We start from the raw sequence: 14194 nt of genomic DNA on the forward strand, positions 1-14194 counted from the left end.
TGGCGATAGTTGGAGTATATATCATCGTGCATACTGGTGCTGGCGATAGTTGGAGTATATATCATCGTGCATACTGGTGCTGGCTATAGTTGGAGTATATCATCGTGTATACTGGTGCTGGCTATAGTTGGTGTATATCATCGTGCATACTGGTGCTGGCTATAGTTGGTGTATATCATCGTGCATACTGGTGCTGGCTATAGTTGGTGTATATCATCGTGTATACTGGTGCTGGCTATAGTTGGTGTATATCATCGGGCATACTTGTGCTGGCTATAGTTGGTGTATATCATCGTGCATACTGGTGCTGGCTATAGTTGGTGTATATCATCGTGCATACTGGTGCTGGCTATAGTTGGTGTATATCATCGTGCATACTGGTGCTGGCTATAGTTGGAGTATATCATCGTGCATACTGGTGCTGGCTATAGTTGGTGTATATCATCGTGCATACTGGTGCTGGCTATAGTTGGAGTATATCATCGTGCATACTGGTGCTGGCTATAGTTGGTGTATATCATCGTGCATACTGGTGCTGGCTATAGTTGGTGTATATCATCGTGCATACTGGTGCTGGCTATAGTTGGTGTATATCATCGTGCATACTGGTGCTGGCTATAGTTGGAGTATATCATCGTGCATACTGGTGCTGGCTATAGTTAGAGTATATCATCGTGCATACTGGTGCTGGCTATAGTTAGAGTATATCATCGTGCATACTGGTGCTGGCTATAGTTAGAGTATATCATCTTGCATACTGGTGCTGGCTATAGTTGGTGTATATCATCGTGCATACTGGTGCTGGCTATAGTTGGAGTATATCATCGTGCATACTGGTGCTGGCTATAGTGGGTGTATATCATCGTGCATACTGGTGCTGGCTATAGTTGGAGTATATATCATCGTGCATACTGGTGCTGGCTATAGTTAGAGTATATATCATCGTGCATACTGGTGCTGGCTATAGTTGGAGTATATCATCGTGTATACTGGTGCTGGCTATAGTTAGAGTATATATCATCGTGCATACTGGTGCTGGCTATAGTTAGAGTATATCATCGTGCATACTGGTGCTGGCTATAATTGGTGTATATATCATCGTGTATACTGGTGCTGGCTATAGTTGGAGTATATCATCGTGTATACTGGTGCTGGCTATAGTTGGAGTATATCATCGTGCATACTGGTGCTGGCTATAGTTAGAGTATATCATCGTGCATACTGGTGCTGGCTATAGTTAGAGTATAAATCATCATGCATACTGGTGCTGGCTATAGTTAGAGTATATCATCGTGCATACTGGTGCTGGCTATAGTTGGTGTATATCATCGTGCATACTGGTGCTGGCTATAGTTGGTGTATATCATCGTGCATACTGGTGCTGGCTATAGTTAGAGTATATCATCGTGCATACTGGTGCTGGCTATAGTTGGTGTATATCATCGTGCATACTGGTGCTGGCTATAGTTGGTGTATATCATCGTGCATACTGGTGCTGGCTATAGTTGGTGTATATCATCGTGCATACTGGTGCTGGCGATAGTTGGAGTATATCATCGTGCATACTGGTGCTGGCTATAGTTAGAGTATATCATCGTGCATACTGGTGCTGGCTATAGTTAGAGTATATCATCATGCATACTGGTGCTGGCTATAGTTAGAGTATATATCATCGTGCATACTGGTGCTGGCTATAGTTGGAGTATATATCATCGTGCATACTGGTGCTGGCTATAGTTGGTGTATATATCATCGTGCATACTGGTGCTGGCTATAGTTGGTGTATATCATCGTGCATACTGGTGCTGGCTATAGTTGGAGTATATATCATCGTGCATACTGGTGCTGGCTATAGTTAGAGTATATATCATCGGGCATACTGGTGCTGGCTATAGTTGGTGTATATCATCGTGCATACTGGTGCTGGCTATAGTTGGTGTATATCATCGTGCATACTGGTGCTGGCTATTGTTAGAGTATATCATCGTGCATACTGGTGCTGGCTATAGTTAGAGTATATCATCGTGCATACTGGTGCTGGCTATAGTTGGAGTATATATCATCGTGCATACTGGTGCTGGCTATAGTTAGAGTATATCATCGTGCATACTGGTGCTGGCTATAGTTAGAGTATATCATCGTGCATACTGGTGCTGGCTATAGTTAGAGTATATCATCGTGCATACTGGTGCTGGCTATAGTTAGAGTATATCATCGTGCATACTGGTGCTGGCTATAGTTAGAGTATATCATCGTGCATACTGGTGCTGGCTATAGTTAGAGTATATTATCGTGCATACTGGTGCTGGCTATAGTTAGAGTATATCATCGTGCATACTGGTGCTGGCTATAGTTAGAGTATATCATCGTGCATACTGGTGCTGGCTATAGTTAGAGTATATCATCGTGCATACTGGTGCTGGCTATAGTTAGAGTATATCATCGTGCATACTGGTGCTGGCTATAGTTGGTGTATATCATCGTGCATACTGGTGCTGGCTATAGTTGGAGTATATCATCGTGCATACTGGTGCTGGCTATAGTTGGAGTATATCATCGTGCATACTGGTGCTGGCTATAGTTGGAGTATATCATCGTGCATACTGGTGCTGTCTATAGTTAGAGTATATCATCGTGCATACTGGTGCTGGCGATAGTTAGAGTATATCATCGTGCATACTGGTGCTGGCGATAGTTGGTGTATATTATCCTGCATACTGGTGCTGGCTATAGTTAGAGTATATATCATCGTGCATACTGGTGCTGGCTATAGTTAGAGTATATATCATCATGCATACTGGTGCTGGCTATAGTTGGTGTATATCATCGTGCATACTGGTGCTGGCTATAGTTGGAGTATATCATCGTGCATACTGGTGCTGGCTATAGTTGGAGTATATCATCGTGCATACTGGTGCTGGCTATAGTTAGAGTATATCATCGTGCATACTGGTGCTGGCTATAGTTGGAGTATATCATCGTGCATACTGGTGCTGGCTATAGTTAGAGTATATCATCGTGCATACTGGTGCTGGCTATAGTTAGAGTATATATCATCGTGCATACTGGTGCTGGCGATAGTTAGAGTATATCATCGTGCATACTGGTGCTGGCGATAGTTAGTGTATATCATCGTGCATACTGGTGCTGGCTATAGTTAGAGTATATCATCGTGCATACTAGTGCTGGCTATAGTTGGTGTATATCATCGTGCATACTGGTGCTGGCTATAGTTAGAGTATATATCATCGTGCATACTGGTGCTGGCTATAGTTGGTGTTTATCATCGTGCATACTGGTGCTGGCTATAGTTGGTGTATATCATCGTGCATACTGGTGCTGGCTATAGTTGGAGTATATATCATCGTGCATACTGGTGCTGGCTATAGTTAGAGTATATCATCGTGCATACTGGTGCTGGCTATAGTTGGTGTATATCATCGTGCATACTGGTGCTGGCTATAGTTAGAGTATATATCATCGTGCATACTGGTGCTGGCTATAGTTGGTGTATATCATCGTGCATACTGGTGCTGGCTATAGTTAGAGTATATATCATCATGCATACTGGTGCTGGCTATAGTTTGTGTATATCATCGTGCATACTGGTGCTGGCTATAGTTGGAGTATATCATCGTGCATACTGGTGCTGGCTATAGTTGGAGTATATCATCGTGCATACTTGTGCTGGCTATAGTTGGTGTATATCATCGTGCATACTGGTGCTGGCTATAGTTGGTGTATATCATCGTGCATACTGGTGCTGGCGATAGTTAGAGTATATCATCGTGCATACTGGTGCTGGCTATAGTTAGAGTATATCATCGTGCATACTGGTGCTGGCTATAGTTGGTGTATATCATCGTGCATACTGGTGCTGGCTATAGTTGGAGTATATCATCGTGCATACTGGTGCTGGCTATAGTTGGAGTATATCATCGTGCATACTGGTGCTGGCGATAGTTAGAGTATATCATCGTGCATACTGGTGCTGGCGATAGTTGGTGTACATCATCGTGCATACTGGTGCTGGCGATAGTTAGAGTATATATCACCCTGCATACTGGTGCTGGCGATAGTTGGAGTATATCATCGTGTATACTGGTGCTGGCGATAGTTGGAGTATATCATCGTGTATACTGGTGCTGGCGATAGTTAGAGTATATCATCGTGTATACTGGTGCTGGCGATAGTTAGAGTATATCATCGTGTATACTGGTGCTGGCGATAGTTGGAGTATATCATCGTGTATACTGGTGCTGGTGATAGTTTGAGTATATCATCGTGTATACTGGTGCTGGCGATAGTTGGAGTATATCATCGTGTATACTGGTGCTGGCTATAGTTGGAGTATATCATCGTGTATACTGGTGCTGGCGATAGTTGGAGTATATCATCGTGCATACTGGTGCTGGCGATCGTTGGAGTATATCATCGTGTATACTGGGGCTGGTGATCGTTGGAGTATATCATCGTGTATACTGGTGCTGGCGATAATTAGAGTATATCATCGTGCATACTGGGGCTGGTGATCGTTGGAGTATATCATCGTGCATACTGGGGTTGGCGATCGTTGGAGTATATCATCGTGCATACTGGTGGTGGCGATCGTTGGAGTATATCATCGTGCATACTGGTGGTGGCGATCGTTGGAGTATATCTTCGTACATACATGTGCTGGCGATCTTTGGAGTATATACTCGTGCATACTGGTTTTGGCGATAGTTTGAGAATATATTCGCACATACTGGTGCTGGCGATTGTTGCCGTATATATTCGTACATACTGGTGCTGGCGATTGTTGGGGTATATCTTCCTGCATACTGGTGCTGGCGATCGTTGGAGTATATATTTGTGTATACTGGTGCTGGCGATTGTTGGAGTATATCATCATACATACTGGTGCTGGCGATTCTTGGAGTATATCACATCTAGTATTTCGAGGCTTTACATCGTTTCTGGTGTAAGCTATGTTTAAATAACAATATCGTAAGCCGTGGGCATTTCTTGCATAGTTTTTGCCCGGATCTTTTTGGGTGTACCTGAGCATTAAGCACCGTAAGGTTTACGACTAAGCGGTGCCGAGGAAATATAATTATTCTTGTTAAATTCTTCCACTTATGACCGCAGACAATTGTGGCGGATTTAAATGATGGAAACGATGCACTATTTCTGTAAGAAGAAGAAGAACAACAACATCATCAATAACAACAACAACAACATCTACAACAACAACAACAACAACAACACTAATAATAATAATAATAATAATAATAATAATAATAATAATAATAATAATAATATAACAACAACAACAACAACAACAACAACAACAACAACAACAACAATAATAATAATAATAATAATAATAATAGTAAGACTTTGAAAAGCATAACAGTGAAATTTACAAGAACAGACCATAATGTTGATTTTATATTTTGATAATGTCCTCAAGACACATTGATTTTGGATTGACGGACATTTATGCAATACAATTGCTAAAGGTAAAAAGGTAAATGGGTAAAAAAAGTAAAAAAAATGTTTTCGCGGTTTAGTGTACAAGGGGATGCTACGCCCCTGCAATTCTAGGGGCGCAAATAGAACACAAATATAACTCAGTTTCACTGAGTGACCGCCCTTGGTTTTATCTTCTCCATGAAAATCAATGAAGTTCTCAGTTGACAGTTGGCGGGTAAACGTGCAACATGTGAAGCGAACTACTCGTGATTTGTTGACATTTCAAAGTTGACATGGATCGGACACAACAGATTAAGGGTAAAAATGGTCGAGCGAGGCCAAAAAAACTGTATGATAATTTAGATGATGAGAAGTTGGATTTGAAAATTGACAGTATTAAGGAAAAAGTGGACACACCATGTTTTGTTTATGTTTTGACGTTTTTTTCATCCCTGGGCGGTTTTATGTTCGGGTACGATACAAGCGTCATCTCAGGTGCTATGTTATTACTAAGGAATGAATTTGGATTATCTTCAATATGGCAAGAACTCATAGTTTCTGTAACTTTGGCTGCAGCGGCAGTTTTTTCTCTGGTCGCGGGAGTTCTAAATACAAGACTGGGACGGAGGGGTGTCATCCTTATAGGATGTGTTATATTTATTTGTGCTGCGATAATGATGGCGATCTCCATAGACAAGTACATGCTCCTGTCCGGAAGACTTCTTGCAGGCGCTGCTATTGGTGGGTAGAGCCTTGTTGTATATTTTTACATTTTGCCCCCTGAAATTAATTTCATGAACAGGGACAGTTCCAGGAATTGACGTTAAAGGTGTAGTAACGTAGTGGCGTTAGTATTGAATTGCATCCATCCCTTCCATCAGAAATGTTATTTGATTTTAAGTGTTGGCAGTGGGGTTTGGGGGTACGCTAGTCACTAGGGGGTACCCCTCAAGAAACTTTTATCAAAATTCTGGTCCAAAATGGTGCATTTGGGGCATTTTTTTACTTTTTTCTCCTTAATTGAAATAAAAAGTATAATTATGTGGACGATTTGAGGGGAGGGGGATGGGTGCCGGATGCACTCCCCCCTAAATCAGTTAGTGATAAATGCATTTATAATTAACTTTATTTTATTTATCTATTTATTAAGAAAAGCAACAACGGTATTAATTACTACTTTTATATGTTAAATTGTGGGCTTTAATTTTGATAAACTTCTTCAAAAAACTTTTATTGTTAAACAGAAATTAAATAAAGAGTATTGTATTAATAAACAAAACATTATTCAAAGCTTTTGTGTTAGACATGAAAAGGTGTTTAACCAACCCTAGTTTATCCTGCAAACCAAACATTTTTTGTTGTGATAATAGGCCAAAAAAAAAATTGTTTGTTTAGGGTAACCTTCCCAAAATTTCTAGATAGGGTAGGTAGGGAATTTTTTTTTTTTTTTTTTTTTCAAAATCTGTCGTAAGTTCAGAGTGTTTTCTTGCACATGGCAGTCTTTCCTACATTACTGTCATTGCCTGACTTTGTTTTATCATATAAGCAATAATTCTGATTATAATCTGTATTTATCTGCCCTTCGTAACTCTCTATTCGCTAACGAATATTTTTTTTGGCTCAGAAACGGAAAAAAAAATAGTTGGGGTCGGCACATTTTTATAGGTAGGGTTGGGTTACCCGAAACGGACATATTTTTTTTTTAGGCCTTATTATTTTTCGGTTCATCTGTTTTTTAAGTATTTTTTTTTATCATATATAAGTAAAATGAGTTAAACATGATAATGAATTAAAACTTCAAAATTAATATTTGTTTGCATTGTGCATTAATTGTTTGACTTCGATGAATTCCTTAGAAACTGCCCCTTTTTTAAAATTGTTAGCTCATTTAATAGAAACATTAACACTGATTTTTTAAAGCTTTACAGAAAAATCAACAACACGCAGTTTCTTTGTTTGCTATCTTGTTATTAGTAAATGACCCTATTCTTTAAAAGCTTTTTCCCATTGCCTAGATTTCTTGGCATTATTCTTACGCAGAGCGATTGTCAATCAATATCTTTTACAACTCTGAGAAAGTTTTCCCTTTGATAACATGAGATGTAAATAGATTCTTTAGTTTTTTCCCTCATTTACAGAATTTCTTTGTTTTCAGAGATATTTCTATAACTCCATGATCTTGTTTATTAAAGGTCTCGCTCATGTTTTTTGTAAAATGCAATTATTTTTTTAATATGATAAAACAAAGTGTTGCAAATCATTAGAAGTGTTAAAACTAAGAAACCTGTTGTACATTGTAAAAATAATTTGTTTTGCAACACATACAGAACTCCATTATAGCCCAAAGAAGATTATTTTTTTGTTGAAAATGAGTTTTTGACTTAAAAAATACGTTGTTTTTTTGTGGGTACAACAGTTTGTTTTTTTTCAAATTTGGTTTTCCAACTGAGGATGAAAATGAGGGCGAACAATCCCAAGAAGCAGCTCATAGTAAAATAGGGATATACCGGTAAATAATATTTGGTTAATGTATAACAAATTTTAGTACGGCAATTAGACCTGAGTTCAGGTAAGGTGTTTGCAACTTGGTTCCCTTCATGCTGCAATAAAACAGGGATACAAAACAATTTAACGGTTAGCAAACGTCTATATATACGGCTTGGTTCCCTGCTTGCTGACTGTATCAGCTGCATTACAACAGTGATACAAAACGAAACAGTTAGCTAACATCTGCAACTCGGTTCCCTACTTGCAGACTGTATGGACTGCAATAAAACAGGGATACAATACAAAAAAGTTAGCTAACATGGTTCCCTGCTTGCTGTGTATGGGCTGCAATACAACAGGGATACAATGCAAAACAGTTAGCTAACATCTGTGACTTAGTTCCATGCTTGTAGTGTATGGACTGCAATACAACAGGGATACAAAACAAAATAGTTAGCTAACATCTGGTCTTGGTTCCCTGCTTGCCTTGTACGGGCTGCAATACAACAGAGATACAAAACAAAACAGTTAGCTAACATCTGCAACTCGGTTCCCTACTTGCAGACTGTATGGGCTGCAATAAAACAGGGATACAAAACAAAACAGTCAGCTAACATCTGGTCTTGGTTCCCTACTTGCTGTGTATCAGCTGCATTACAACAGTGATACAAAACAAAACAGTTAGCTAACATCTACAACTCGGTTCCCTACTTGTTGTGTATGGGCTGACATCAACAGAGATACAAAACAAATCACTGTTAGCTAGCTAATGTGAGCTACTTTTAGTCTTACATGAATTTAGGGCGAGCTTATTTTAGAGAGGTATTTTGGGAACATGACTTGTATAAATTTACAGAGAAATTTTGGGAACAATATTGCTAAAGTCATTGTATTGGGAATAAAAATTCTAGGATAAACTTGACAAAACTGGGAATTCTGCATGATTTTATAGGATTTTCCTATTGGGATTCGTGGTCAGGATATCTTAAAAAGGCCTGAAAATATTTATGTAATGGCATACTCTGGTAATATTCTGCTGGAAAGGGTTTAAACCAGCATTGGTGCTATACAGAAACCGTATCATTTTCATAAACATTGCAAAATATTGAAATTGTATTGAATTTGTACAGGCAAAGCTCTTAAATATTGACCAATGCGATAAACCCATAGTGATTCAATAGATGATCTGTAGCCAGATATGGATGTAATCATGTTGTAGAAATCGCGAAGTCATCAATGTTAGACTACTGATGTATCTGAATGGCTCGCATGTCACTTAATATTGATCTGTGCCATCTCCTCCTGTTCCATCACCAAGTATTGCACTTGTGAACTGTGAACACTCTGATGAAACATGCTGAGATTCCTGAAAGTATGTCTTTTTTTCAAAACTCTTAAGAACAACAAATATGAAGGGAATAATAATAAACTCTCAGCATTGTAACAGAACGGTACATTTGAAGTGGAAAATAGACCTGAAATGTCTACATGCCATGGGTCTATGAAACAGTCTGAGTTCATGTTCTAATCCTAGTTCAGACCCTAGTCCAAGTACAGACTCTAGGCGGAGTTCAGAGTCAAGGCTGAGTTCAGACTCTATGCTCTTGTCTGAGTTCAGACTCTTGTCTGAGTTCAGACTCTAGTCCAAGTTCAGACTCTAGTCTGAGTTCAGATTCTAGCATGATTCTGACTCTAGTCCAAGTTCAGACTCTAGGCTGAGTTCACACTCTAGCATTATTCAGACTCTAGGCTGAGTTCAGACTCAATTGGCAAAAATACAATTATTAATTTTATCTTTCTTTCTAGTTCAATTATTTATGTTTATTTTTGTAAAAAAACCAGAACAAAGATCTTTGTGATTTAATAAAGTGCTTATTTGAGTCTGAGTCTGGACTTTGACTTGAGACTGCTTGTGATCATGGCCACAGGGTCCATTTTCATGAATATTTTTGGTCTGAGTCTAGACTATGGCCACAGGGCCTATCATCACTAATGTTTTGAGTCCAAGTCTTAACTCATATTTGAGACTTGGACTTGAGACTATTTGCTATCATGGCAACAGGGACCACTATAACGGAAGTTTTGAGTCTGAGTCTGGACTTCAGGACTTGAGACTGCTTGTGATCGTGGCCAAATTCCATTGAGACTTTTAAAGAAAAATATTTTAAAGATAATTAATCCTGAATAAGTATGTTTTGGTTTATAAAATCAAGTTTAAGCAAGTAATTTGACTGAATGAAATACTGGTACTTAAACTTGTTATGCTCAAAATATTTCAATTTGTTATTGGGCTAAATAAAATACTTAAACTTTTTTATGCCCAAAATATTTGGATATTTATTTTGGCTAAACAAAATACTTTAACTAGTTAAATGAAATACTTAAGCTTGTAATGCTCATAATATTTCAGAAAAGAATTTCTTAAACTTTTAACCCTCAAGAAATTACTTAAACTAAAGATTGAGGTTTGTGCACGTAAACTTGTTTAAACCCCCAGTAAATTTACATTTTACTGACCGTTCCAAGGCGGTACCTAACAATTTTTGATAAACATACCTAGTGTTTTTATATATAGTATGTATGCACTGTGCTGTTTGTGGAGTTTTGTGCTGTTCTTCGATGTTTTTTGTTTGTGACTTTTTGTTTTTGTGTTCTATGTCTTTGGCATCTACCCAGTGCCATTAAACCGGGTTTATGTTTAAACTTTTTGCTACTAAGCTTATTTCTGTAGTTTTTCACATAAGTATATATATTGTTACATTTAAGATAGTTCAAGAAATTGTGGCCATTGAGGCGTTTGGTTCCAGAAGAAAGATAATACAGTATTAAATTTATTTTATATAAAAAAAAGTCTTTAACATTTAATGTTGATTTTTTTTCCTTGACAATGCATAGTTGTTGATCTATAGCACCAGCTGTTTCTTTCTTCTCTTCAGCTGTAAAATGAAATTAATACTTACAACTTCTAAATGCTATTTGAAGAGACCTTATAAAATGTCTTTTTTTAAAGCAATTAAGTCTGGTCTGGAACAAGAATTCTAGTAATATATTATAAAAACGAGATTTTTTTTCATGTTTTATGGAAATTAGGCTTCAGAACTGTAAATGCCAAACCTTGAAATAAAGGTTCTTGACAAATAAAAACAATTTAAGTAAGACAGGTTGGTCTCATTTAAGATATTTTATGCGATGAAACTGATAATCAAACTTGGATATATTACCTAAAAATTGTCTGGTCAACGAATTTGTAAAAAATCTTACTTTTTTTGTGACATAGTTTTGATACAAATGAAAACATTAACTACATGTATATGATTTGGGCCAGGATTGAATAAGGGCAGGGTGCTGCTGTAAAAGACAAGGTTATTGCAGGAAAGCGGCATGGTGCTGCAGAAAAGGGCATGGTGCTGCAGAAAAGGGCATGGTGCTGCAGAAAAGGGCAGGGTGCTGCAGAAAAGGGCATGGTGCTGCAGAAAAGGGCATGGTGCTGCAGAAAAGGGCAGGGTGCTGCAGAAAAGGAAAGGGTGCTGCAGAAAAGGGACAGTGTGCTGCAGAAAAGGGACATGGTGCTGCAGAAAAAGGGGCAGTGTGCTGCAGAAAAGGGCAGTGTGCTGCAGAAAAGGGCAGGGTGCTGCAGAAAAGGGCAGGGTGCTGCAGAAAAGGGCAGGGTGCTGCAGAAAAGGGACAGTGTGCTGCAGAAAAGGGCAGGGTGCTGCAGAAAAGGGCAGGGTGCTGCAGAAAAGGGACAGTGTGCTGCAGAAAAGGGATAGTGTGCTGCAGAAAAGGTCCAGGGTGCTGCAGGAAAAGAGGCAGAGTGCTGCAGGAAAAGGGACAGGGTGTTGCAGGAAAAGGGGCAGGGTGCTGCAGAAAAAGGGGCAGGGTGCTAGAGAAAAGGCCCGGTGCTGCAGAAAAGGGGAACGGTGCTGCAGAAAAGAGACAGGGTCCTGCAGAAAAGGGGAAAGGTGCTGCAGAAAAGAGACAGGGTGCTACAGAAAAGGGCAGGGTGCTGCAGGAAAAGAACAGGGTGCTGCAGGAAAATGACAGGGTGCTGCAGGAAAAGGACAGGGTGCTTCAGGAAAAGGGGCAGGGTGCTGTAGGAAAAGGGCAGGGTGCTCCTGAAAAGGGACAAGGTGCTGCAGGAAAAGGGGCAACACAAACATTTCAACGTACCTCACATCAAAGGACCAAGTTGCAAGCATTGGATAGCTGAAAGGGACTTATTCCCTTATTTTATTCAGATATTGAAAAAAAGTTTTTATCAATGATTAAACATCATCAAGGGCTCTTTTGTTAATAATTACTTTTAAAATGAGACCGAAAATGCCTTGGTTTGCTGAAAAACGTTTTTTAACACTTGAAAAATGAATGACTTTTGACTTCGTGGATCTATAAAATTGCAGTTTGCTTGTCTTTGTCTACAGTGACCCAGCCTGCAAAAGGTTAGAGTCAATTATTTAGGCAGATTCTTATGCATAAAAACTTTATGAGCTGTTTTAATAGTACAAAATATAGCATTCAAAAACTAGATCAAGGCGCTAGCTTGATTTTAGACACATTTTGTGACTGGCATTATGAATTTTAACCAGATTATCGTTGAAATTGGAAGTGCTGAGTCCCCATGCATTTACACTCATGACTGGCTGGTTTAAGTGTCTGAGCTGGGTACCCGCTGCTTGGGTACACTGATCTATCTGGGGTTCCCGTTCACCGTCCCATTCAGCCCATTTGTCATCGGTCTAGCCACAAACCTCTGCGTCCTGGGGTCTTTCCTCCGACATATATCAGATTGATCACCACAGTGAAACATCAGTATTCTGAAAATCAAATCATCTTTTCTAGGAAGAATGGGTGTGCGGAGGGAAAAACAAAACAAATAATTACATTAATTTATCATAATTTCTTAATCAAATATTAGTGAGCTTCTAAGTATATCAAATTATTTAAGGTTGGCCGATGGCATCAAAGGCCATGAGGTGATTCTAAATGTCACGGAAATTATTGGACATTGTGCCTGAGAACTCCAGAGCCAAGATATTACTCCACAATAAAAGTAGTGCCAGGATAATGGACTGAATGTCTATGGGAAAATTTCATCCGGCGAGCTTCATTAGTATGATACCCAAATATGTAGACCTAATATACAATTTTCTGTGACAATAAATCTATAAGAAGTCGTTTGGTGGGAGATTGGTCATAAAATATTCCTGGAAACAAATTAATTTTGACAGGTTTCGTTCTCCCATCACATTAGAAAGAAATACAGCTGGTCCTATGTTCCATTAGGAGACAGTTTTCCTATGTATCGATCATGCATATTAATATAACTTCAAAGAAAATTATTAATGTATTCATTATTCTCAAAAATAGATGTACAGTTGAAAGCTGTTATGTAGAACTCTCGATTTTCTGATTATGCAAAACTGTTATGTCGATTTTCTGTTATGTCAAACTCTGTTATCTCGATTTTCTGGTTATATCGAACTCAGTAATCTCGATTTTCTGGTGAGGTCAAACTCTGTTATCTTGAAAAAACAATTCCGCTTTTGTCAGATTTTGTACCTCAAATATTTGCCATATCAGATAGTATTTCAGTCCCAGCAGTGACACATTTCCTTCATCCTTAAAATTCCATTTTTAGATTCAATAATAAGTTTACTATTTTCATGACAGAAACATATTACAAGACCATTTCATTGTCAGATGTATGTATCTGCGAGAACAAAATTCAGACACGAATATGTTAGGTTTGGTGCTACATTTTTATATTTCTGTAATGTCGAATGTTTGACATGTGTTTCACATTTCTCCGTTACAAAGTTCGAAAAAATGGTCTGAAAAATCCTGTGTCACAAGTATATTGAAGAGAATTAAATCTACAAACATGAATCTTCAAAGGAATCAGCACATGGGGAAATTGTGCCAGATGTCAGTTTCTTAGATTTTACACCCCATATGATTTAAGCCACACTTCGCAATATGTTGGTGGTAGTAAGAAACCCCAGGTGGGGCTCGAGCTGAGGGCCATCCGGGCAGATCCAGGATTTGACGTTAGAGGGGACTTAGCTTAGGGGCGTAACATTTTGACATGCGCTCCTCCCTGAGAACCGAAATTTCTTTGGTGTAAAGTGTTGGCAGGGGGGTCTAAGGGTACTCCCTCTCAATTTTTTTTTATCAATTTCTGGTCTCAAATGGTGCATTTTAGGCGTATTAAATTACTTTTTTCTCCTATATTGAATTAAAAAGTAAACAC

At 38.7% G+C, this 14194-nt stretch overlaps 1 protein-coding gene across 1 annotated transcript in view; it reads left to right on the forward strand.

Annotated features, from left to right (window-relative positions):
- The first annotated feature begins 5750 nt into the window (after positions 1–5750).
- LOC128218052 (proton myo-inositol cotransporter-like) overlaps positions 5751–14194 on the forward strand; it is a 93789-nt gene continuing 85345 nt past the window's right edge. Inside the window, exon 1 of the mRNA XM_052925572.1 lies at positions 5751–6198. Within this exon, the coding sequence (XP_052781532.1) occupies positions 5751–6198 (448 nt within the window). The remainder of the gene's footprint in view (positions 6199–14194) is intronic.

This window comes from Mya arenaria, chromosome 14 (assembly GCF_026914265.1).
Source record: "Mya arenaria isolate MELC-2E11 chromosome 14, ASM2691426v1".
Classification (NCBI taxonomy): domain Eukaryota; kingdom Metazoa; phylum Mollusca; class Bivalvia; order Myida; family Myidae; genus Mya; species Mya arenaria.